This window comes from Sceloporus occidentalis, unplaced genomic scaffold (assembly GCF_023333645.1).
Source record: "Sceloporus occidentalis isolate IW3139 unplaced genomic scaffold, rSceOcc1.0.p SCAF_262, whole genome shotgun sequence".
Lineage (NCBI taxonomy): Eukaryota > Metazoa > Chordata > Lepidosauria > Squamata > Phrynosomatidae > Sceloporus > Sceloporus occidentalis.
Window position 1 is genome coordinate 496234 of NW_028317242.1, and position 27335 is coordinate 523568.

At 43.4% G+C, this 27335-nt stretch overlaps 1 protein-coding gene across 3 annotated transcripts in view; it reads left to right on the forward strand.

Moving 5' to 3' along the window:
- The window catches only part of LOC149275840 (runt-related transcription factor 1), a 54940-nt gene extending 28686 nt beyond the window's left edge, over positions 1 to 26254 (forward strand). Inside the window, exons 4-7 of one of the 3 annotated variants that reach the window (XM_089504227.1) lie at positions 7230 to 7421; positions 9122 to 9127; positions 23218 to 23379; positions 25761 to 26254. In XM_089504227.1, the coding sequence (XP_089360353.1) occupies positions 7230 to 7421; positions 9122 to 9127; positions 23218 to 23379; positions 25761 to 26254 (854 nt within the window). The remainder of the gene's footprint in view (positions 1 to 7229; positions 7422 to 9121; positions 9128 to 23217; positions 23380 to 25760) is intronic. The other 2 variants (XM_089504228.1, XM_089504229.1) reach the window with 2 other exon arrangements.
- Positions 26255 to 27335: the final 1081 nt, after the last annotated feature.

Sequence of the window (27335 nt, forward strand, 5' to 3'; positions counted from 1 at the left end):
CGTTCCCTTCGCCGCAGACCATTCTTCTGAAGCCGCCGTACCTATCTGCAGGATCTAGCCGCAAACAGTTTGGGTTGACCACACCACTTCCCCATTGAAAGCTAATACTGCCTGATTCATTCTGCGCTGGGAGCGCGCGGCCAAAGAAAACAAGCCCAAAGAATAACTTACTTGTATGTCGCTTGGAAAGATCTCGGAGGGCCTCGTTTCGTAATACCATACAGTAGCTCACTATATCTCTCTGCAGCTGCTGGGAAAACCGAGGAGACTGAGGAGTCCCAACAAGACGGGGATAGGTGGAAGCGCTCGAAGTGGACGGGCTGTCGCGGAAAGGGTGTATTTCTTCTCCCGCACAGTGCAGCGACTGTTAAATAGCGAGAGACGGGAGCTAAACTTTTTTCTTTAAGGAAAGAAAATCCCCTTCATGTTTCTAAAGCGAGAGTGAGTGAGAGAGAGAGAGAGATTGGATTCGCAAACACTCTCAAAAACTAAACTCTAAAAACAGCTTTCCTCTGGAAATAGCCGATGCCTGCTCGGCACGAAGAAAGGGGGGGTGATGGCACGAAGAAAGGGGGGACACGATGGCACAAAGAAAGGGAGGGCACGACGACACGAAGAAAGGGGGGACATGATGGCATAAAGAAAGGGGGAACACAGCGGCATGAAGATATGGGGGACACAACTATTTAAATAGAAGTGACTACAGAGAGGGAATTTAAACAGGTGTAGGACAGGGATGAGGGCATCTTGAATTAAAGACCAGAAGCCAAACGCTTCTTATTGTATGTTTCTATAAAGTGGGTTACTTTCACATATTTATATATATATATATATTTATTCAATTTTTTATTCATTTATATATTGTGTTGATACAATGTAATATTTGGGGTGATAAAGAGTGAACTCATCTTAATGTATACATTAAAAGTGGAAAGAGCGCTCATCCCAAAGGGTATTGCTGGGCGAAAAGTAACATTGTGTTCCTGGCTCCCGCGTAAATCTCACCATTGGGAGAACAAGCGAATCTCTGCTCTCTGACATCACAACGCACATAATGACTTCAAATGTTAATGTGATGTAAAAAAAAATTCCCAAAATTGCTACCTTCTGACATTTTTAGAACATCTTCTCCCTAGCTCTCCCAAAGAGCTTATAATCAGCGACAAAGCTTGAGTCGAGCTGGCACGGCGACTCTGCGGTCGCTGTTGACACTGAGATCCATGCACCGTTTGAGCGTTGAAAGGCCGCCGTCTCCTTTTCTGCCGGTGTTTGCCCAGCGCTTTGTCTCTGGGTGTAACCTTGTTATATAGGTATAGAGTTTTTTGTATCGCCTCACCGTTCCGCTCCCCTGCCTCTGAGTACGGCTCAAACGATTAACTCGTAAACGCCGTCCAGAAGGCCGTCTTTCAGTATCTGCCGTGCGGGGAGACAGAAGTGAAAGACGGATCTTGGCACGGAGTCCAAAAATAAGGTGTTTATTTTCACCGGGGATCCGTGTGCAGACGCCACCGACGATGGGCTTATAGCAGACGTTTCTACAAACTCCTCTTTTGGAGTTTTTGTATGACTTTGCTGCGGATCTTATAACTTTTTTATTTGCTGTAGTAGAAGCATTATTATGAAACACTCATCTACAGACACCAGACAGGCCAGAAGGCTTGTTTTTCCCTCAGAAATCTCATGGTGCTTCCACAACCACAGGGGATTCTGGGTAGGCGCATGCAAATAAGGTCAAAAACGATCACCTTTTGCCTCTATATCTATGGATGGTATCTGGAGATCAGGAACGTCCCACAAAACCCAAGAGGGTTAGGAAGTATGCATTTTGACACCTTTCGTTATTTTTAAACAGTGGTGCACAGCTCCGGTCCTCAGGGGCCGCAAACGGGCCACGCTTTCGTATATTCCAGCATTAGCTCCTTGCGGATCACTGATTGCCTCTTTAAGAGCTTGCAATGTTTCCTCTAAATGTAATGTGGACAATAATATAAAATAAAGACAAAATTAGATAATAGAACTTGCGGCTTAATGTTATAAATTCATTCATCGTCACAAATCGAAGACCATTCAAGGTGGCAAACGTGAATTTTATTAGGGCACAATGACGCCGAAAAGAGAGAGAATATTTACAATTAATAGTAACAGCGAAGCGCGGGCGCCTGCCAAAATATCTCGTCCAGATGGAAATCCTCCGAGCAGAATGGAGAAGTCTCTTAAAGCTCATGCTGTAACGTGTTTATCGCACTCTCGCTCCACAAAATGCATCGGGTCCAAAAACCATTGAGAATCCTGCCGGCGTTTTCTGGGGCACAGGGAAAAAAAGTTTGAAAATCTAAAACGTTTGGAAATTTGGTGAAAAAGATTCCGCAGGAAAATGAAACCATTGAGGCAGAGGGGGGGGGGGCTTTATTCTGCTGAATGGGTTAATGAGGTTATTGATTAGCTCAACCAAGCAAAAAAGAAATCGCCTATTGTCGTAAGATGCGCATTTATTGTTATGTGTTTATGACATCATAGAAACAGATACGACCCGTTTGTATACCTGGGAGTCGCTGGGTGAAGCTCTGCTTCCGAGTAACCCCGAGTTTCTCAGGGACCACCAGCTGACGTCTCAGGGGCCACCCACGGACGTCGCGAGATTGCCCACAATGGTCAGTGGGATCTACACGGATCCCACAATGGGAAGGCTATGGGTAGCTGAAGCCTGGATGTTCCCAGTTATGCCCATTCGGCCCCATCGTGTCTGCCCATTTTTCCTGCTGTAAAGACTCAAACCTTAACCAGTCCCGTCTTAGACTCAGAAAAGCCATATGCCAATCCCATGTGTTAACCTCTAATGCTTCTGCTGGAAGGCTGTTCCACTCGTCTACCTCCTTCTCAGTAAAGTAAAACGTCCTTGGTTGCACCGTTCCAAACTTTGGAATTCAGATATTTTTGTCAAAAAAAAAAAATAAGAGTAACAAGATTTCCTCTTTAATACCGGATGATACTGATAAATACATACTGTAGGCTTACTGAAAACCAAGCGTAGCCTTACAGAATTAATCATCCGTGTGTGAAGGAGGAAGTCTGGTTAATTTAGACTTATTCTATCTAAATGCATGAGAAAGTCTACAAAAAAAGGAAATAAAGCACGTTTGTTTGAAGAGCTGCCTTATTTTAAAGGCATATTACCAGCTAGACCAGATCTGTGGGAGGCTTTTAACCAGATAGTATGAAGAACGCAGTGTTCAATATATATATATATATATATATACGGTGTGTATGTATATATATATCGTATATAGATATGTGTGTGTATATATATATATATATATATGCGGTGCGTGTATTTGTCTTCTTACTGCTATATATATATATATATATATATATCTATATAATATATATTTTGTATTAATAAATATATGCAAATTCCTGTTTTGCGGAGTCGCGCACATTTTGTATAACTTTTAAGGTATGTCTGCAAATAAGAGGTAAAAATAATAAAAAATATTCACAATAAATTTTTTAAAGGTTGTTAATAATAATTAATATTTTTTTTTAATTGCAATAAAACAATGATTTAGTTAATTATTTTAGAGCTTTTATGTTCAGAGATTTTCTGTCCAGCGCAGGGTTTTGTGCGTTCCTTCCATGGATGAGAATACTCGTCCATGGCTCGCGTCCATGCTATTGTACAGCGCTACGGAATTTGATGGCGCTATACAAAACAATAAATAATAATAATAAGAATAATAATAATAATAAGGCTCTTGCATGTCTGGGCAGACCCGGCCACAGTTCACATTTCAAATTAATGCCACGGAAAAGATATAATTGTTATAATTACGTCTGAAAACTCTCAGGTCAACAATTTGTTTAGTTTAGTTAATTTATTTAGTCTCAAGGCATTTTAAGCCATGCAGCGTGTTCAGGAAGCTGCCAGTATGATGTAACCCTTCAGACTTCCTGGTTTTATTTGGGGACACAGGAAGTGCTCAAAGGAGCATGTGCAACAACTAATTGCTTCCCCGGGCACAGTAAAAAACATAGGGCGCAAGTTTTTCTTCTTCAATGTTCTGAGTGTTTATATGCGTTTGTTATTTCCAAAGTGTAGTCATCACATGATAGTATGGCAATCACCTTTTCCGGATGGCCATACTTTACTTGTGGAGACAGCTGCCTTGTGACCCCAGGGTCCCATTTCCAAATTTTATTATGAAAAATTGTTAAAGACCCCAAATGAAGTTCCTGTAAAGAACAATAGGTTTATGTTAGAACCCTTCCAAAACTAGAGGGTCAGCAGCTTTACCTTACTGAGAGGGTGGTAGATAAATGGAACCGCCTCCCAGCAGAAGTGCTAGAGGCGCATACAGTAGGGGGGAAATTATTTAAACATGTGCGGGATCCGCGTTTGGCTCCGGAATCTAAGACGAGACCAACGACTGATTAAAATCCGACTTTTTATAGTAAATAATTTCTTTTTTTTTTCTTCTATAAACCTTTAATGAGAGTTTTGGCAGAGTTCAGTCGGAAACTGTATTGAAGGCTGCTTAGTTGGCAGTCTAGCCTTCGGGCCTCCAGTAAAAGAGGCAACTGCTTAAAATAGCACGTATGAGACGGCTAACATATGTACACACATTGCGTGACTCTATTTGTTTGCATTCATGTCTACTGCCGAGATACACAGAACTTAACAGAGCTTCTAGATTTGCATGCATGACAAGATAAGAAGTCACCAGCGTTTGTCTCGCCCCAAAAAACCCCAACATTTCAGCATTTATTTTTTTTGATTTATTTTATTTTTTTTTTAGATTTTTTTTCCCTGTAGATAAAATGATCGCAATAAAAGCGGCTTCTTTTTCTCAGTGCGGTGTGAAATCGGATACCCTTGCCATGTCCGCCAAAAAGGAACTGGCAGGAAGAAGAGAAAAAAAAGCCATCCATTCAGATCCTTAGCCCTAATAAACGTTTACACATACTTTCATTTTTAGAAATTGTCGCAACTGGAAATTTTTTTTTCGCTTTGAAATGTAAATTTTTCAACAGCTGGAAAAAATGATCCTGTTTTTTTTTTATCCTTGTAATAGAAAAAAAAAAAAAAAAAAAGCCCAAAAACTACTTTGGTCAGGAAAGAGAGAATTATACAGCGTTATGTGTATCTACTACCCAAATTAAAAAAAGATTTTTCTACCCAAAAATAAACTTGGCCATCAAATTTTTTAATATGTATAGTTTTGAGCAATGCAGCCTGGGAGGTTGCGTTTAGGGATGTCCTGCCGAGCTCTACCGGGACACAGGTAGACCTCGGGGGGACAACGGGATAGGTTGGCAAAATCAGGACTGTCCTGCGCAAAGCGGGACAGTTGGGAGGTACAGAAAATGCAGCAAAGGGCCGTATGAAACTGCCACTTCTGCTTTCGGAAATTCTAGATCCTTTTGTAAATCAGGTGCAATCGCGCATGTAAAAAAAAAAAAAGTCACCGTCCGCGAGAGGTTCCGACCTGTATGATTGCTCTCCAGTAGCGTATAAATCAGCAGAATAATTCTTCCGGCACTCGGAGAGTTAATGTCATCACTTTAGGTTACAGCGATATTGGGGGGGGGGGTTGACCTCCAGAAAAGTAGCCAAGTAGATGGAGCATTCTGTATGAAACAGACTTAGGTTTGAGTATTTATTTAGACAGACGGATCAGCCTGATTTATCAACGGCACATAAAAAAAGTCTATCCGCGCAAGCACAGTGCCAAATGCTGCGAGTAACCCCCTCCATGGAGTGAAATCTGGGGTGTAATCTGCAAAAAAAAGATAAAAGAACTGATGTAGAGAGAATTTACCCTAACTGAGGGTCAAACAGATTGTAGAATAGTCTTTTAGATTGTAAGCTCACAAGCCCAGCGTTCAGATGCACAACAATCTACACATTTTAATTGGTCGAGTGTTTAAAGGCATCTCTATTTAATGAAATTTACCGTTATGCCCTATTAAAAAAGCAGGTACAGCAGGGGTTAACTGTGACATCACTCATTACTCCAAGACCTGCTGAAACAATTATTATTATCTTTTATTTATATCGCACCAACCGTTCCTGCAGCACTTCTTACAGTCCTTACGTTCAAAGGGTCTGATAACACTAGAACCAATACATTAAGTAACGAGGGCTCGGCTCACAAGCTTACAATCTAGAAACAATCCATAAACGGCTGCGTATTTCTACACGAAGGCAAAGGCTGTAAATAGTTTGACGGTATTTTGATTTTATAAGGTTTGTGTCCCAAGTTTTGGGGGGTTTTGCATCAGTAACATAATCGGAATAGAAGAACTTGGGCATCATCCACAGCACGTGCTGCGTAACACCTCAATACCATTAACTCTTTCATTACCCGACAGCTCTTATTTGTTGAATTTGTCGCCGTCTACTCCTTAGAGTTCTGTATATACACTACTGTTCAAAAGTTTGGGGTCACTTCGCTGTTTTCATGGAAAACAAGGACATTTCTGGCTGTGACATATCTACAAAAGGGTTTCTAACGACCAATTAGCATTTTAAACTTGGATCAGCGAACACAACGTGCCATTGGAGCGCAGGTGTGATGGGAGTGATAAAGGGCCATTGGAGCGCAGGAGTGATGGGAGTGATAAAGGGCCATTGGAACACAGGAGTGATAAAGGGCCATTGGAACACAGGAGTGATGGGAGTGATAAAGGGCCTCTGTACGCCTATGAAGAGATTCCATTAAAAATCTGCCGTTTCCAGCTACAATAGTCATTTACAACATTAACCCCGTCTGCGCTGGATTTCTCATCCAGTTCATGCTATTTTAATGGACCCCAAACTTTTGAACGGTAGTGTGTGTATCAAGTAAAAGGTGTCTTAATATATCAGGTTATATCAGTTTACTTTTAAATCCTTAAGGAGAATGAGGTCGGGAAACTGGTCTTTAAATGTATTTTCAGAACTTAAAAGGTTTTTCATAGTTTAAAGAAACAATGTATTTGGGCTTTTTTTTATAAATGACTTTACTGACCTTTTTTTAAAAGGTGGAAAGCTGGATACAAAATGTTAAAACGCATTTTAAATGTTGACTGCAGGCCTCCAGTTTTTCGTCAGTCTTTGACTGAGTGTGATGGGAGTTGTAGGCAGCCAGTAGCTTGTAGGGCTGAGGTTTTGCTAGTCCCTAGGACAGACGGTTATCAGTGTCGATGCCACAGCGGTTTGCTGACTTCTCTCCCACCTCCCCCATTATTAGGGCATCGTCAGAAAATAGACGAACAGACCAAGCCGGGAAGCTTGTCCTTTTCTGAGCGACTGAGTGAACTCGAACAGCTTCGGCGAACAGCAATGAGGGTCAGCCCACATCACCCAACTCCCACTCCCAACCCACGCGTTTCCTTGAACCACTCCACAGCTTTCAATCCACAGCCACAGAGTCAGATGCAGGGTAAGTACCTCTCAGCCATTGCATACCTTCCGAATGTCTCGTCTGTGGAGGGCCACCAGTTCCTCTTTGGGAACCCTAGAGGTGTATAATTTATTATAGTAATCATTAAAGAAAGTGTTCCAGGACGGCGTTAATGAATACGGAGTATAAGCGTAGTATTGCGTATAAACATGAAACTCTCCCCGCTGGTGTAGCATCTGCCGCGTAAACTCCATGACTTAAAATGCTTGCGCGGTCTTTTAATAAACGTAGCACAGCCGGGACCGCGGCCACCGCACTGACAGCTAAAGAGACGACAGGTGGCAGGTCCCACACGCAGTCACACATCCCAGGCATCTCCCCCCGTATCCGAGCGAAATCACATCGATGTCACGCGGCTTAGCCTCAAACGTGGAATTCGGGGACGCTGCCTCGCCATGCAGGGGGACATTCCTGCTTATTACTAATGGCTGCGGCGCGTCTCTGCTCAAGTATTGGACGGATTAGGTAGGAAGCAGATGAGCCGTCCACGCCGGCTCCACGACTCTCCCCAGACTGCAGAAAGATACTTTGTAGCGGTAGGAACCTCTGCGCCTGAAAGCCCTTACCGGCCATAGCTTACGGCCACCATGATTCACCGGATCTGCTCTGCTAAGCCGAGCAGCCACGGCCAAGGAACCGACGCGCAGCAGCAAAATATATTATATAGTTGTATTATACAGTTATATTATACGGTTATATTATTATACGGTTGTTTTATACAGTTATATCATACAGTTATATTATACAGTTATATCACACACTTATATTATACCGTTATACTATACGGTTATATTATATGGTTATATCGTACAGTTATATCATACGGTTATATTATACGGTTATATTATATGGTTATATCATACAGTTATATTATACAGTTGTATTATACGGGTTATATTATACAGTTATATCATACGGTTATATTATACGGTTCTTTTATATAGTTATATCATATGGTTATATTATACGGTTGTATTATACAGTTATATCATACAGTTATATTATACAGTTATAATATACGGTCATATTATACAGTTATATTGTACAGTTATATTATAGGGTTATATTATACAGTTATATCATACAGTACAGTTATATTATACGGTCATATACAGTTATATTATACGGTTGTATTATACAGTTATATCATACAGTTATATTATACCGTTATATTATACCGTTATATTACAGTTATATTATACAGGGGCCTGGCACCTTCTAGGTTACGTTACATTTATTTATAGAGCGCCAGCAGATTCCGTAGCGCTGTTAACAATAAGGGAACGGTGAAAATGAACGACATAGAAACAATTTGACACTCTGATTAACACATGCTAGGACACACCAGTACAGATGGAGAAGCGGGTCCTGCTCTTGTGAGCTTACAATCTATTAGGTCTCTATCAGGGAATGCAGAGCCAGTACAGCTGGTAGAGGTAGTTAATATTTCTGATGGAGGCTCTGTAAGCTGGCGGAGGAGAGGGTCGTGTAACCTTGGCATGATGGGGTTTGGTACAGTTGGTGTTATCAAAAAGAAGGGTGCTTAGGACCCCCATTAGTTCATGCAGCAGCCCTGTGCAGATCTGTTATAACATAAGGTATGGCGCTATATAAAAACAATTTGTGCTAATAAAAAAAAGAGCCTCTCCTTTGGGCATAAAGCAGTAGCAGTTGTCGAGCTGCAGGTTATTCGACCCCAAAAGACATGTGACATGTTATTCATCTGTATATATATATATATACACCGGTATATATGACATATGTGTAGGATCAGGGACCCCTAGCCAAAAAAAAAACCTTCTAAATTTTGAATATTTGTTGTGTAAGATCCTCGTGGCAGAGCTGTAGACGGATGTAATGAATCGAGCCCGTGGATTTGGAGCTATGATTGATGCGATAAAGACGTTCCCCGTACACAGGGCTCCTTATGTGTAGAACATTTTTCCAACATGCGCAGCCAGCGTCTCAGCTGTTTCTCACCCCTCCAGTGTTAAAAGACAGAGAGCAGAGGAAATACCCAGAATGCACCACTGCCAGCGCCGGGTACCGAAATAATTTGGCCGTGAGGGAGAGGAGCGACGCTCTGCAGCACTTAAAACATGATTCACGGAGAGGGAACAGGAGTAGCAGCGAGTCTTTTTATAAGCCACTTTAGTGTGCAGCTGTTTGCGCTCTATAACTCCCACCACTCTGAGCAAGCCCGGGGGCATTCTAAAGTGGAGACTGGTTTTCTGTGGCCCTCTAAATACCTTGAGCTCTTGGACCTTTTAATTGGCATAATTACATTGATTATTGAGAAGGGGATTTAACCATTGGCGAGCCAAAGAAATAATTCTACTTAAAAGGACAACGTGCCACTTAGCTGTCATACGCCTAATTTTTTTTAATTTCCTTATTTAGCAGATTTTTAGAACAGAATATTATTATTTTATTAGATAAATACATGACTGAACCCAGCCCCGAAACCTTTAACACTATGCTATTTATTTTATTTAAAGCTCTTTTTATAAATGATTCTGATTTATTCACATCCCTCGGTGAACACTGTGTCTGGAATCCATTATTCAGTTCAAGCAGGAAGTTGTTACACACTTCCTGCCTGTCTGTGCAAAAGGGGTGGGACTAGCCACCCATCTCGGTGGGGCCAGGTCATTTGGGGGCGGGGTTATTGACTTGTGGGCGGGGTTACTTTTTGTATGCGTGGGTCAGGGTCGGCCCCAGACAATCTCAGGAGGAGGGAAAGGGTGTGGGGGCTTAGTTATGACATCACTTCCCTACCCGGAGACCCGGAGAAGCAGTACTTCAGCCGGAGATTCCGGGTCATTTTTATAATAATGATTAACAAAGTATATAAAAATAGATAATGACATTTTAAAAAGAATATAATTAATACATTATCTACAGGCGTAATAAATAGCGTTTTATACGGTCGCTCCCTTTCATTAAAATTGTGTTCTTATAACGCAGCGCATGTCCCACCGTCCGTTTAGCGGCCAGCGCGCAGGGGCGGACGCAGGGCAAATATGCTCGTGTCACCCCTCCCCGGTGTGGCCAACAATGTTTATTAATGCAGACGGCGATGCATGCGCGCCTTTATCGGCTATACTACCTACACAGCGCAAGGGGAGACGTAGACCTGTAAACCCGAGAACGTCTAACCAAACAATTCAGCAGACAAAAGGAGTCGTGAGGACCCCCTACACCCCCCCACCCTACACCCCCCACCCGCCACATCAAACAGGCAGCAACATGAAAGATCACTCTCTGCAGACCGAGCCGAAATTAAAGAAAACAAAGCCCTTTATCCGCACGCCGGGTCCTTGGGCATGCAAAACCATGCAAAGCGATATGCCTTTTCTGGGATTAGTCCTTTGTCGTCTCCCAGGTGCGAGTCTTTCTACTTTTTTTTTTCCGCCTTACAGATATTTCTATTTTTTTCTGATCTTCTGAAAGCGTCCTTCTGTCTCCGAATTCCTACCAAGCATAGAATCTCCGGGGGGTGCTCTCACTTTGATTCGTATTCCAGGAGACGTTATTGCTTGCAATGATTTTGCCCGATAATAAATCAGGGGGTTGGCAGTTTAAGTCTAAAAATCTCTGAGAGCACCCCAAGACTGTACTTGGCTTTGGGGGCTTTCTGTGTGATGTCACAGGTATGAGAAAAATATGCAGAAACGTAGATCTGAGGACAAAAAATGTGCATCTCGTCTGTTTACTGAGAGGGTGGTAGATAAATGGAACAGCCTGCCAGCAGAAGTGGTAGAGGCTAATACAGCGAGCGAATTTAAACATGGGGAAAGCATACGGCTCCTGAATCTAAGACGAGACCGACGACTGATTAAGGTCTGAAAAATGGACCGACTAGACCTTAATGGTCTCTTTGAAGAAGAAGGTCCCATGTTGGCCCAATAATAGAGATCCACCTTGGGCTGACTCCTGATCGAAGCGGCACAAACACTTACACTCCGGGGAGCGCGGAACCTGCCCGCGTTCCGTAATAAAACGCAGAAAGACGTTATTAATGCTAATTTGTTTTTAGTGCCAAAGATCGCTTTGATTATCGTGGAGAAAGTGGCCAAGTTTTGGGGCTATCGAGTTAGAACATAAATCCCCGACACAAAAGTGTATTCACAAAGGGAGCGCTTACGGCGCAGATGGGGAGGAAGACAATGCGCTGTTTATCAGGCGGGTGCCAGGCGAGTCTGCAGGTAACGTGTCTGTACAGCCCGCAAAATTCTTCCAACACAATAGACGGTGGCTCCGTACCAAGCCTCCGACGGCCTCACGCGGCGTTGGGGAAGATGGCAGAACCACCATCTTGTTTGTAGGAACTGATAACGATAGGCTGATCCTCATACCTCCCATGTGCCCCGCATTAGAAAGGCCAGTCCCTGTAAGGAGCGATTATGGTTTGAGTCTTTACAGCAGAAGTAGTGGGCAAATTAGATGGATTTAGATGTAAGGTAAGGAAGTGTTACTTTACTGAGGAGGTGGTAGATAAATGGAGCAGCCTCCCAGCAGAAGTGGTAGAGGTTAATACAGTGAGGCATGAATCTAAGACAAGATCAAGGACCGATTAAGGTCTGAGTCTTTACATCGGGGAAAAACAGGAAGACAGGCGGCTGAATGGGTCTGATCTGATTCCGCGTTTCCATGTAACGTGTTTATCGTCCGTGTCATTCCAGGCCAGGCGTGTTTCATACCGTATAGTATTTCATCAAAATAGCAGAGCTGAGAAAGAAAAGGCCCTAATAAGCACATTTAACCATCTCCAGAGGATGAGACGTTTTCTGGAGTCACGCAGCGTGAGCGGGTATTAGTTATGCCATTACACAGCTGTTTAACCCCGAAATGTCCGGCTTTGGGCAAGCTGGATTTTATTTGTAAAAAATGGTATTTGAATAGTAAGAATTATTGTATTCGTGAACTTGGTTTAGTTCCTTTTTAAAAGTCATTGTAGTTTAGACAAGACTCATTTAACCCTTTATGACCATTAGTGAGGTTTATAGTACACTGTTAGAATGAGTAAATTAATCCTAATGGGGCATTGTGAGAACAGCACACATAAAGCGCGCAGAATATGCACAGCGATATTTTTCGGTGGCTGAGAGTGATCAGAGTTGCATTGTATGTGTTTCGTAGGAAACATTCTGATCAGTCTGTGAAACCCAACTTATACGTGGGTATATATGAGGTTTATTTGGTGCGTTGCACAGGGTCGTATAGCATGTGAATCACTGGCATTGTCTGATGGTGATAGGAGTTAAAACATTATGCTGATAATTAGCAGAGGCTGGCTAGTGGTAATGGGAGCTGTACCTTAGGAACAGCTGCGGGGCACTTTGCACGGCCCGTTACGGTAACCCAGGAGAGAGCGTCGAGTTATCCCTGAATTGGGATAATGCCCCCTGAGCCTCACTAGATCATATCGTGAGCGGGCAGCGAGGATTATGGCTTTAACTACACTCAGCCGCGCAGCACTGAGTACTGCCAAGGTTTAACAAGCGCTAACCACACGAGTGCCCGCTTAGCCAACTTTCACCATCACATCTCTCCTCGGCTGCTAATGCAGAGGGCTTAGAGCCGATAGAAATGGTTATTAAAGTTATGGATTCCAAATACTGAGCTTGGTTAATCTGGACACTTTATTCGGGTAGCCTGCTTCCTCATTGATGCATGTTTCATGCATCTAGACCAGAACTGAAAGAGTTAACCAAGACCAGCTTGATATAATACATGCTGCCGGGGCACTTTGGGCACCTCTTACCCCCAAGGAACCTACAGGGTTAGTTTTAGCCCTTTCTTAACCATTCTATTGCTGGACGGCTGAGAGTAGTGGGTCCGTGCCACCCCTGGCATTTAATGTGTTAACCGTTATTTGGCATCCATAAGCATTTATCGGGGCATCAAGCTGCCGTCCTTCTGCCCTTCACAATAATAAAGAGATCCACAAGCGCCGCTGCATGCGAAGGTCCCGACGTTTCCCGCACCGCCCGACGAACCAAGTAGCAAAAGTTTCTGTTTTTATTTATTATTGAATTTTCTAAATATGGGGGGAATTAGAGAGCGGGGGGGGGGGGGGGGAACGTTCTTCTGGGGGCTCATGAGAGCCTTAAAGTGTCAGATTCCACTTAAATTTATATTACTGTCCCACGAGAAGCGAGACAGTTGGGAGGTATGGCAATATGATCCAAATACAGTATCTTTATTTTGGCCCCAAGGACTGTATTGTGGCCCTTCCCATATTAAACTTTAGCAATATCACTTCATAAGCCAGCAACCAATGAATGACATCCATAGTGCTTCAGGGACAGTGGCCTCCAACTCCCATAATGCTCAGCCAGTCTCGGGAGAGTTCTAGTCCAAAGCAGTCAGAACTTTAAATGGCTGCCGATCCCTCTGGCGCTGAACGGGTTACAGGGGCGATTGTGAAACCCCACTGACATTAATCTGCGGCTGAGTGTTACTCATGCCCATTTTTCCTCTTTACACAGAGTAGTGTTTTATAATCCCTTCCTGGCAGTACACGCCACACACTGATGCCGCTTCGTGTTACACGGCAAAGCAAATAAATCACCAGTTTCTCTCATCGTGGAAGGCAAACATATAATGAAACAAAAATATACTTTTCGTTTTTAAAGCGGGATGCCAAAAAACACAGCTGACCCACCCATTTCTCTAAGGTCGCCTATTAACAATAAAATATTCCAGCGCAGAAGCTGCGGGATTTTCATTCAGAACAGGAATATCTTGGTATTTCTGTAATGCTTCTGTGACCCGGCAGATATTATCATACATTAAACTTCCCTTATTGATCGGGTTTATTTGTAGTTATTAACTGTTTATATACTCAGATAGGACTAAAAAAAACTTTAAAACAATGAAACCAGGGCTGGAAAGTCCCTTTTAACTTAAGGGCAGACCCCCGTCCGAAATGATAAATAGTAAATTAGTAATATATACATATATATACTGACATACACTCACACACTCACTTACATACACACACATGGAGTCACTTATAAATGTTCCTGTTTTTTGAAAGAAAAGCCAATTTTGTCCATTAAAAAAACATGAAATGGGTCAGAAACGGCTGATTTTTAATGGAATCTCTTCATAGGCGTACAGAGTCCCTTTATCATTCCCATCACTCCTGTGCTCCAATGGCCCTTTGTCACTCCCATCACTCCTGGGTTCCAATGGCCCTTTATCACTCCCATCACTCCTGTGTTCCAATGGCCCTTTACCACTCCCATCACTCCTGTGTTCCAATGGCCCTTTATCACTCCCATCACTCCTGTGTTCCAATGGCCCTTTATCACTCCCATCACTCCTGTGTTCCAATGGCGCGTTGTGTTCACTGATCCAAGTTTAAGTTTAAAAGGCTAATTGATCGTTAGAAAATGTTACAGCCAGAAATGTACTTGTTTTCCATGAAAACAGCAGTGACCCCAAACGGTTATGTATGTATGGAAAATATACCAGTAAGAATTGGGACTGTCCAGCTGGCTGACACTCCGCTAATCCTCCGCCATGTTTAGTTGCCCGTTAGAAAATAGAGTGTCTCAGACACCAGAGGGGCTTCCAAATCTCTGGACCAGCTGCCTGTGGGGGGGGGGGGGAATGATTTATTATTTGTCATCAAATTAACAGTGGAGTCTGTGAAATACCTTTATCACAAAGTAAATCAGCGGCCTGGAGCCACGTTTTAACTCTTTCAGTGATGAGTTCCGAAGGTTAGAACAAAACATTAATTGCACTCCCTAGTATGTTAAGCAAATAAATCTCAGCATTTTTTTTTCCTTCCAGAAACTTTTAGGAAGCTTTATCAGTTTCTATGGCAACATCTCATCAATGCCTGCTTTTATGTCACATGCCAATTAAGTGTTCCCAACAAAAATCTAACTGAAGCAAAGTGATACTTGTTTCTAATTGTGCATTTAGTTTTGATCAGTTAGGCACGCGTGACTTAGAACAACAACAAAAGGAAATTAGAACTGTATAAAACCCGTCTTTCTCCTGTTCTCTGTGTACGGTGTATGAGCAGACAGTACAAGTCTTAAAATATCATAATTTATTATGTATCATACGACGGCCAGCTGTAGCTGTATGTAGAACACGTTATGTGGTTAAAGGACCAGAGAAGGTTCCAACGCACCACCTGTAGAAAAGCACGTTCAGAATAAAAGCTTTTGGATTTTGGGCTTCGGGACTCTTTTCATGTATGGTACGATTTAAAGGGACCGGCAGGGGATTGTCCCTGAGTATCAAGTTGATCCCACTCATGAGCTGAAAAAGCTCACTGGCAGCTGTGACTCAAACTATCCAGCCAGAAGCATAAGGCGAAACAGGTGTGTGTTACAGAGACACGGCGACACAGTTACAGCTGCGCGGACTCATCGGCACAAACAGCTAACAGAGAGTCCCCGGCAAGAGGAACAGAAGCGGCCAGTAAGATATCACTCGGGAACCGGAGGCTTAGTCACCCGCTGGACTCATACATTTACTGGAACCTCGGTATCAGAGGCTGAGTTCTCAATGCACAACAAGATTCTCTCATTCTGAGAGTTTCTCATAGATGACATCATCTTCAATTAGTGTTTCCAATCTAAGCGGGCGTCTGGTGTTGAGGAGAAAGCTTCCTTGGCTGAGACAGAATACAGAGATGTAGCAAACAAAAGCATAAATGTGTGCATGAAATTGTGAGGAAAATATCAAGGACTCTCAGCGACGAGAAGCCGAGTCAATCAAAGCACAGGCCCATCACGACATGATGATAAAGATATGTATGGATCTTATCACTCCAGAACAGAAGACATCTCAAGAAGAATAAACTACTTGTTTTCAGGCAGGGACACCCACAGAATGATTTGTTCCTTTGGGTTCCCATTATCTGCAGAGGTTGTTCAAGATCTGAGCTCAATGTAGTAGGAACCCAGCAGTGGTCTCCGAGGTCCTACAGAATTCAGCTGACCTATCCAAAAAAACTATATGTGAATTCAGTGGAGCCTAAGCTCCCAGAGGGGGGTATATGCTCCTGATGAAGCTTATCCTAGATTTCTCTAGTGAAATATAGTGTAATTCCATGGTTTTTTCCTTTCCCTTGACCACCACATGCTACTGGATGTGGTGGTCAGGTCATGGGGCTACACAAGAACTATCCCAGCTGTGAGAATCTCCATGAGTTCCGAGACATTGTAGCACTTTACAAATATTGTTTGTTACACATTTTGGTTTCACCCAGGGTAGAGAGTTGCTTCCCTGTGGCATGGGGTGGCTTTTGGTCGTGCCTATTCCCAGCCCATGTTCCACCAACTCCTACCTATTCTCCACCTGATCCCAGCTCCATTGAAGGCTAACTGGAGTAGCATCAGCCCTTTCACCACAGGAGTGGAGGAGGTCCGGGCCGCCAACCCTGGGAACTTCCAAGGGATACGTATATCCTTTATCATTGGAAGTGCAACGTGGTTGGTGGGATTTGGACGTTTTCAGAATAAGCCCGTGTAGATACTAGACTTGGGCACCAGGGGGCTCTTCGTGTTCGTCTTCGGGGGGGGGGGAATCTTCGTATTCCACGAATATTCGCCTGTTCCTGTCTTCTCTTCGGGCGAATATTCGTGGACATTCTTCGTGTTCAGTATTTCTTCGTTTTCCCGGTTAAGGGGTTAATACGGGGTTAACACAGCTCTGGCGCCAGCAGTTTAAATGTACGTATGAGCAACTCTATTGGTCGTCAGCATTGAGGTTTTAAAACCCCAATGCTGCAACTTACCCTGCAGATGCCACTGGTCTCCCTCCCTCGTACGGACATTTAACTACTTGAACAGGGAGGGAGTCCAGTGGGATGTGCCGGGTAAGTTACGACACCAGGAGTTTAATAGTCTGTACGAGCGACCCTATTGGTCGCCAGCAGGGGGCTCGTCTGCCATCAACCAATTGGTTGATGCCAGAGGATGTCCCTGTAGGCGACCAATAGGCTCATTCGCACTGCCCGGTAACCCGTGACGGCGAACCTGCGGATTTCCACTTCCGGGAACTGCCGCGATGCCGCGAAGACAAGGTAAGTTAGAAGGGGGGGGGGGGAGAATGGTAGACGAAGACGATCACGAAGATCTTCGTGGTGTGTGTCTTCGCCTACGTTTTACCGCCGCCGTCTTCTCTTCGGCGTGTCTTCGGAACGAACACGAAAACGCACTCTTCGTGTTCGTTTTCATGTTCGCCCGAAGACGAATGCACAAGTCTAGTAGATACTACACACCGCTATGGCTCTCATAATGCGTTGGGCATTGTGGGCATTCTCGTACTTCCTAATTCTCCAATTATAAAATTATAAGACTGAAAATGGTACAGCCAATCAACAAGCAAAGGTTGAGAGCATGCTGGGAATTCTTATCTTCCCAACTCAAGAGTGCCAACGCATTGCTGATAATATTATAGAGAGACGTCGGTCTCTTGCGGCCGGTCTTTGCGCCGTATTTATCGGTGTAGCTTTTAATTCACATGACGGATCCGCTTGAAAAAAACATTTCGAATTTTGAGGTTTAAGTAAATAATTAAAGAAAAAAAAGAGGGTTGTCTGGACAAGATAAGGCAAACAGTAATATGCCTGAGCGAGCCGCTCCACCCAGGCTAAAAGAGGGTTTCCAATAACCCAAACAGGCAAGGTCTGATGAGCGCAGACAGTCTGCAGGCTTCTGCCCAAGAAGCTGACGGTTGGCGGGTACATCCTCGTCTGATTTATGTTGTGTGTGTGTGTTAAGCCTTAAATTGTTGAGTCTCTGGCTGGCTGCGGTGGTATTACTGGACGGGTAGTGCATGTTTTTAGCTCTGGGAGCTGGCTCGGATTCTGGGTCTCTTGGCTTGGAATCCGTTCCAATTTCACACCTCTCGAGTTAAGTCTGCGTCTTCTCGGTTCTTTCTCGTGCGAGGGTTGAGAAATAGCGTACTATCGTTTCATATCCCTAATAGTTTATTTTACTTATATTCTCCATGGGACATCACAGCCTTTTACTTCCTACATTCACTTTAAAAAAAAAATACGTAAAATCTACCATAAATTCTATAATAATGATCCATAAATTCAGTGCTTAGCAACTACTTTACTACAAATCCCAGCATGCTCAGCCAGCATGTTTTGCAGTTCAACAACAGCAAGCTCATTGCCCCCCCCCTGCGGTTTCATAAGCCACGTGTCGCTGCTTGAACACAGGTCTATAGATGAGTATTGTTAATTGTTAATACTTATGCTAGATATTAATTGACATTAAATGTAACTGAGTGAAACAAGGGGTTAATGCTCAGGACTACGCTCTCCTACGGGAATAAAATCCCTCACTGGGGTGGATGACTTGGACCCTTGTCATGACTGCCTGCAATGAAAGACCAGCCCTTGGATTTATACCTTTAAGGGTTAAAAGGGAATTTAAAGGTATTAACTCTTTGCTGTGACAGATGAATAGAACACAGATATATGTGAGGATTGCGATACAGAAACACCCCATGGAGAAAAGAGGGGGGGATTAAAACCCGTTATCTGTCCCCAAAAGCCTTATTTGCTGAATTCCCCGTTAGACTTTTCTGGGGACGCAAGAATTGCAAAAGTGAGAGCGTGCGAAGCTGCAGCCCCAACTCCGGAAACAGAAACAAGAACAGAGAATTGGAACAGAACGTCTTTTGTAACGCGGAAAAAAAGGGGAAGTCGATTTATTTATGGCAAGAGCTCAAGACAGAGCATCTCAACCAAGAGCTTGCAATTTAAATCGCATCACATTCCTTCCCCCCATAACCAGATCAAAGAGAAATGAAATACCAAAAACGTAATTTCTATAAACTGTGTACATTACAGTTTTGGGGGGCCTAGGTCTGGCGAGCGCCCACTTTTAATTGCACCTGTTGAGCCTCACCTTTAAGAGACCGTGAGAATGATTGTATAGAGACTCATCAATGGCGTTAAGCAAGAGTATCCAAGATCGGTCGTCATGGAAATCCAGCAGCCTCATTCTAAGAACCTAACAATAAATAAACCCCAATAATAATTACATGAAGCGTTTAGTTAAGTCCTCCAATCTAAATGCATAGGCTATCGTATATATTGACTTTTTGGGAGTTGTGACATAAGCGACGCATTACAGAAACTTCATTTAAAGTTTTAAGGCTTTTATTAACATTTTTTACAAGTGTATATATAAATATGTGTGTGTGTATAAAGTAATGTAGGTCGGCATGGACAAAGACCTGGTTTTATCTAATTTCCTCCAATAAACCTCCTTTATCTGCAGACCTGGCCATTGTTGTCCGTGATGTGATATTTTGGGCGACGTTCCCGGCTCAAACACCACACTGAGCTGATGCTTTATGGCAATGCTAATGAAGTCCGTCCCTCCGTAGACTTTCCTTAATCAAAGTGTCTGGCTGGGTAATTAATACTGAGCCATCATAAGGAGTCGGGGTGTTTGAATAGTAGACTGGGGCTCAGATAACAGAGAGAGAATACAAATGGCTGATATGCGGCTGCCTGAAAAAATTATATTCTGCAAAAAAACACAACTTTTTTTTTAAAAAAGCAAACAGCTGATTATTTTTGAAAACCTATTTATTATTTGTTATTATTTATTATTCTAATTTGTAATTAAAATCACTGGTATTTCCCCTTTAAACAAAATGCAAAGTGATAAAATATACACGTAGAAGAGATCCGTCTCAGATTCCCAGATCCCTGTACAATTTAACCGCAGAGAAGCGGAAACGCCGATGAAGGAGTTAATCGTTTGTTTGTTTTTTGCCGTACGTCGCCGGTCTCCTCTCTCTGCCGAAGGTGTAACTTTCACAAAGTTCTTTATTATATTATATATTATTATTATATATTTTAGTATATATAGTATCAGTAAAGCACTCAAAGCCGGCTTTTTTTTGTGTCATTCACGTGGAGAAGCCCTCACTTCACCTTGTGAATCAAAGCCGTGCCCTGGGGGGAGGTTTCCTGCAGCTTCCTCCGGTATCGTTTCCCCCCAAGGTGACCCCGTGTGATGGAGTCTGAAGGTCGTATTTGATGTCACTTTCTGTAAGTCGGTAAAACGTGTAAGCGCATCCTTAGAACATCACAGGTCCTCCGCTTCCCACAAATGCCTTCATTTTACTCGTCTTTTTACGTTGAAATGTAAAACAAGCCCCCGTCTTCTCCGCTGCTGCTGCCGCCGCGCGGTTATGTTCTGCCGCGTCCTCGGCCCCCCTGGACGTGTTCCGCTTTATTCGTTTACACGTCCTTTATTCTTCGCAGGGGAAAGACGAGATCATGACTTCTCAGTGATGTAAAGCTGCCGTTTAAGTATTTTAACCGTTTAAATCCTGATCAGTTATAACCACTAACACAAGTAGGAAGGGAATATATTACGGCGCCTTAACATGTTTCCCGGTGTTTCGGTAACGTGTTGTACCCTCCCAGGCGTGTAGGCGATTGATACGTTGTAACCGTAACCCACGGGGTGGAGAGCCGCCGTTCCTGAGCACTGACACTCTCCGGCCCGTCGTGTTGCGTGTTTTTGTGCCGTGATGCACTCGTTACCCGGCCGGGTTGGGCAGCGGCCGGGTCCTTCGCTGCCAGCTCATGCTGCTCGTATGTGCGAGAGGCGCGTCCTCCCTCCTGACTAATCGCTGAGCCTCTGCCATGTGTTCTTACTCAGTACCCTGTCACCAGCCGCCCTTCAAACAGACCGCCGGCCCGACGAGCAGATCCCTCGTATTTACCTAAAGCGGTTCCAGGGCTCTCTTGATGGCTTTTCAGGAGCGTGGAGGACACATAAATCTGCGCACACTACACGGAACATGTGTAAAAACACGTGTAATCCCGTGTCTTCTCTTCCTTCTATTTGCTCAGCCGTCTTGTCCCGGAATATATTCTGGTTTCGTCATCCAGAGCCGGTAGCCAAATTCCCGACTGTGAACGGCTGGCCGCTGCTGATATGGCGCTAAATTTTCCTAAACTTCTTTATCTCTGGCTTAACCTCTTCAGTGCCGAGGCACGGTACATCCGTCTAGCGCTGAAAAGGTTAAAAGGAAGTGCTATACCTTAGTTGGATTTGGTCCTATTACCATAGAAACGTAAACAAAAACACCGAATTTGACAGGAGTTAAATGCCCTCCCTGGATTAGCCTCTACCACTTCTGCTGGGAGGCTGTTCCATTTATCCACCACACTCTCAGTAAAGTAAAAGATCCTTAAATTCCAAGCCAAGGTTAACTCTCCAAGCAGGTGCGGGAAGGCGAACATTCTTTCCAATAGGGCTAGGGCAGTAGCGGGGATTCCAAATCATTGTGTGAGTGAGGCTTGTGTATTTGTACTGTGTAAGTGATGGCTTTTCCAATGCTGTCCAAAGGTCAATGTTCCCATTCATCACCCGCTGAGAATGTCATAGGTTAGCATTGTGTGTGAAAATCCAAGATAAACAGGCTGTGTGTGAGTGTGTGTCTGAGAGAGAGTGTGTGTGTCTGAGAGTGTGTGTGTGTCTGAGAGTATGTGTGAGAGAGAGTGTCTGTGAGAGTGTTAGTGTGTGTGTCTGTGAGAGAGATTGTGTGTATCTGTGAGAGTTTGTGTGTCTGTGAGAGAGAGAGTGTGTGTCTGTGAGAGAGAGTGTGTGTATGTGAGTGTGTGTCTGTGGGAGAGAGTGTGTGCCTGAGAGAGTGTGTGTGTATGTGAGAGAGAGAGTGTGTGTGTGTGTCTGTGTGAGATAGTGTGTGTATGTGAGTGTGTGTCTGAGAGCGAGTGTGTGTGTATGTGTGTGTCTGTGAGAGAGAGTGTGTGTGTATGTGAGTGTGTGTCTGTGGGAGAGAGTGTGTGCCTGAGAGAGTGTGTGTGTATGTGTGAGAGAGAGAGAGAGAGAGAGTGTGTGTGTGTCTGTGTGAGATAGTGTGTGTATGTGAGTGTGTGTCTGAGAGTGAGTGTGTGTGTATGTGTGAGAGAGAGAGTGTGTGTGTCTGTGTGAGATAGTGTGTGTATGTGAGTGTGTGTCTGAGAGTGAGTGTGTGTGTATGTGAGTGTGTGTGAGAGAGAGTGTGTGTCTGTGGGAGAGAGTGTGTGCCTGAGAGAGTGTGTGTGTATGTGAGAGAGAGAGAGTGTGTGTGTGTCTGTGTGAGATAGTGTGTGTCTGAGAGCGAGTGTGTGTGTATGTGAATGTGTGTGAGAGAGAGTGTGTGTAATGCAATGATCTTTAGCACCTTCCTTTGGTCTCCTTGAATCAATCCCAATTCCTGTTCCAAGCCCTCTGCTGCCATCTAGTGGCTCTTTGTGATTACTCTCGGAATCCTTGCAACCTTTGGAGCAGGTGATTTATCTTATTAGACGAAGAGGTAGCGATACTTATATACTTAATACTTATAGTTATATACTTATAGTTTTTATACTCATATACTTATAAAAACTAAAAATCTATATTTTCTTAAGAAACGAAAGAGTGCTTACAGGTCCTTGATGAAGCGAGTGGGAAAAAAAGACATCCGTTCACTGATTTGTTGTTTTAAAGGCAAACCTCTGGTTTAATAAGAGCGAGGGTAGGATGTCATTTAGGAAGCCACATGTTTTTTTGTCTCTGTCTCAAACTATGATTGCTTTATTATACTCACACCAAATGTTTTTTTATTATTATTTGTTAAACGTTTGAAGGGCCGGCTACTTAGCACCACACTACTCAGCCCTCTTAAAGGGTTAAATACAACTGAACCTCTTCGACACGATCTGACGTTCAATGTTCTAAGCGCAAATTGTTTTCTATTTCTTTTGTAGACACAAGACAAGTGCAGACATCTCCATCCTGGTCGTACGATCAGTCTTATCAGTACCTGGGATCCATCGCAGCCCCGTCGGTGCACCCGGCTACGCCTATCTCACCCGGACGCGCCGGCGGCGTGAGCTCCCTCAGCGCAGAGCTCTCCAGTCGCCTCTCAGGTATGTCCCTTCTTCAATGATGCAGTTATATATAATGGCGATATATAATCCCAACCGTGTCCATACCGACCAAATAGACTACATGGACTATAACTCCTATTATTCTCAGGCATCCAAATTCCACTCCTATTCCTTATTAACCCTTCTAGAGTCCGGCAATGTATTCCCTGCACTGCTGACGTTTGTGAGATAAACCGAAGGGTTAAACTTCGACATGATAAACGCTAGTATTTTTTTCAGACGACAAGACGAGACTTCCGACTAAATACCATAGCGAAGAGAGTGCGGGCTGTCACCGCTCAGACAGACGCCACACCTTGTCTGTGCAGACGCTCTAACCTAGGGGCTTGTGCTGTACGCAGCTGCCGAGCCAGGTCTGACGTGGATCATTCATTGATGGGACGCTGGTTATCTCGTAAACGGAACATTTATCCGTTCGCGTCTTTTAACCCCGTCCTGGATCTGTAGTTCACCAAGTGAAGCCTTTCGGTTTAATGTCACCATGATCATAATGTCTGGAGATCATCAAAAGAAAGCACTTTCTGGGTTAATTCCAAACAGATCGGAAATACAGATAAAAACACTTTATCTCATCTCGTGCTGTTACTGTAAGCGAAATATTACTGCGCCTGGGACACAGAAATGCCTTCTGTATTACCCCTATACATTCATGTATGGATATGTTATTATAGATCACTTCATTCATTCACTTCACTTGCTGGAGGCTTCCATTGGATTCCACACAATGGAAGTGATTGTATGGGGTTTAATACTTTCACACATCTGACTTTTTTCATAGATGTCAACAGTCCTCTCTTACCCTCTTTCCCTCTCTCCATATATACAGTATATAGATGTGATTGTGCATGCGCTTGAACAGATAGATAGATACTGTAATTGGAACACCAGTTTAATACCCTGTTACATGTTGGTTTGGGGCTGTCCAAGTCCAATGCCCCTGATTTTTGGACTTTCTGTACTGCCCCCCTTAAGGACCAAGCTGGACACATTAAAGGTATATATATATATATTATTAAATATCTCTTGTTGCCCCAGTGTATCCACCATAAGCACGCCGAGTCCTCCCAGTTGTTGTATTCATATAACGCTAATGTGTTATCAGTCTGGTTTGGGGAGGCCGGAGGATTTGGGAACTAATGGGTTAAGGACAGCTAATAACTGTACGCGGCAAACTATCGGCCTTTTCATGCAGACGTCGTGAGTGTGAAATCTTTATCACACGGGGCCTAAGGCTGAGGTTTGTTGTCAGCCGCGTCAAAAAGAGACTTTTTGTCCGACACCAGAAAAACAATTTAAAAAAATTAAGAGCAATGAATAAAAAATGTGACGCTTTTAGCCGCCTCCACAGTCCCCGATCATCAGGGGAGGAATGAGCTCCAGAAAAGCGCGTTCTGTTTGAAAACAGACAATATTCAGAGTCCAGAATGTTTTCTCGGAGCGTTCTTATCGCCCCTACAGAACGATCCTGTACCCGCCTGGCATTGGATGGCTATTAACTCTTTTAAAGGGGCAACCATTTTTTTTTAATAAAAAAAAAAAAACAATAGCGCCCTATAGCAATTATAGTCTGGCCAATCCTTCCTGCTTTAATGACCCCACCCCCGCGTCATACGTTTTCCATAGGTGACCCGGTTTAAAGGTAAAATCTGGTCACGTGACCGCGCCGCAGCACCGTCTGCTATCTGTCTGTCGGCGGCGATTAGGGTGAGATGTTTCACCCCGTCTCTTCTCTCCCCGTCTGCATCTCGGGCTGTGATTAGTATCCAGCCGGCGGAAAATGAATGAACTGACAACGAAAGGAACTTTCCCAGTATGTGATTATTTTTGGCGTTAAGCTTGTTGAGACCTGATAAAAGTGTCGTGATCGGTCCTCAGACTAATAGTCCTTTCTGCAAAGTTACTTAAACGAGCGGGAGAATTCATCAGACAGACCGTGAATAACAGTCAGGTCTGGAGTGCTGCGGGTGACGTTGGGATCCTAAACGGGGAAGTCCGTTGAAAAATATATATTTTTTCCTTGTGCATAAAATCCGGTGCTGTATACAGTAATAATTAACATTAAAAACACTGGTTTTATCTCATTTATCTGCAGACCTGGAGGCGGCCATTGTTGTCGGTCATGTGATATTCTCAGTGACTTTTCCCTCAGACAACACACTGAGCTGACGCTTTATGGCAATTTTAATGAAGTCCGTTCCTCCATAAACTTTCATTAGACAGCGTGTCAGGCTGGTTAATTAAGACTGAGCCATTCCCCCAGGCAGTATGATATGGAGTCAGGGTGTTTGTCTAGTAGACTGAGACATGAGTATGACTGGCATTATTTTTTTCTTAACTAACATTTTTTTTTCTTCACACAGGAGCTTCAGACCTAACGGCATTTAGCGACCCTCGAGTTGGGATTGATCGTCAGTTTTCAGGACTTCCTTCGATTTCTGACCCGCGCATGCACTATCCAGGGGCTTTTACTTACACCCCAACTCCGGTTACTTCAGGAATAGGAATTGGTATGTCAGCAATGACCACAGCCACCAGATACCATACCTACCTACCGCCCCCATATCCAGGTTCTTCTCAGGCTCAAGGTGGCCCCTTTCAGACCAGTTCTCCATCATATCATCTCTATTATGGAACATCCGCTGGATCATACCAGTTCTCCATGATGTCAGGGGGAGAGAGGTCACCTCCTCGTATCCTTCCCCCCTGTACTAACGCCTCTACAGGGTCCACTCTATTGAACCCAAACCTTCCAAACCAAAGTGATGTTGTTGAGGCAGAAGGAAGCCACAGCAACTCCCCAACCAACATGGGTACGACACCAAGACTGGAAGAAGCAGTATGGCGACCATATTGAGAAGGACTGCCTGTCTCATGAAGGCCGAACATAAGTTAACTTCAGTTTAAGGACACTTTGCTTTATGGTAACACTGGAAGGTTCTCAGATGAGGACTGCGAATGGTTCTGGTTTGGCAATGCTGTGAAATCACAATACGGGAGAGGAAAAAAATGGATTTCGGATTCTTGAGATGTTTGTTTTGGGGATTTCACTCTTTTATCGTCTATTTTTAAAACGGAGTAAAGTAGACATTAAAGGCACAGTTCATTTTTGCATCGGATAGATCTGATTTTCCAGAAGACGGCCAGCTGAAGATAGGAGGCTAATCAGACCTTACGGGGGGGGGGGGTTGGGGGGAGCCTTGGCCTACATTATTTGAATATTTCATAAAATCCATTCATATCATTGTATCTGTGATTTCTAAAACAATATTAAGTTGGGACACCCTTGTAATTTAATGCTGTAGTGACACAAGAGTTAACCCTCACAAAAACGGCCCCTTTCTAATGGCACCTTAGACTCAATGCTTCTTTTTGTTTCAATTATGTTGCTTCCAGGTATAATTTACATTTTTTTTTTACATAAAGGTATCTTTTTATGACTTTTTAAAAAAAAATAAAAAAAATCCATCAATGACTATTGAATAATATGAACTGCGAGGAATGCCGAGGAACTTCTTTTTATTTATACTTGTGTTAAGTTTGGGACTTTTTTTTACGTTGCCTTGTGCTGTTCCGGTTGTACATGGATATTGTTTACAATTTTTTTTGGATGATTTATCCAGAACTATTTTCTTTTCCAGAATGACTTGCCAGAAATTTGTTATTTGTATCGGAGTCATGTGTGATAATCTAATGCTGTGCAGAGAGTATTGCCATTTTCTCATCAGACAAATAGAATGGATAGTAGTGGTGATCCTTGCCTGGTACCGAAATTCTCATAAGTTCAATGCTTACTTTTTGCAAGAAAACAAAATACATTTTTTTTATGTTTTTTGGAGTTATATTTAAATATTTAAATATCTGCTTTAGCTAAGATCTCATTAATAAAAACAGATAATGAGTATGAAAAGTTTCTATACTGTATGATTTGAAGTTGC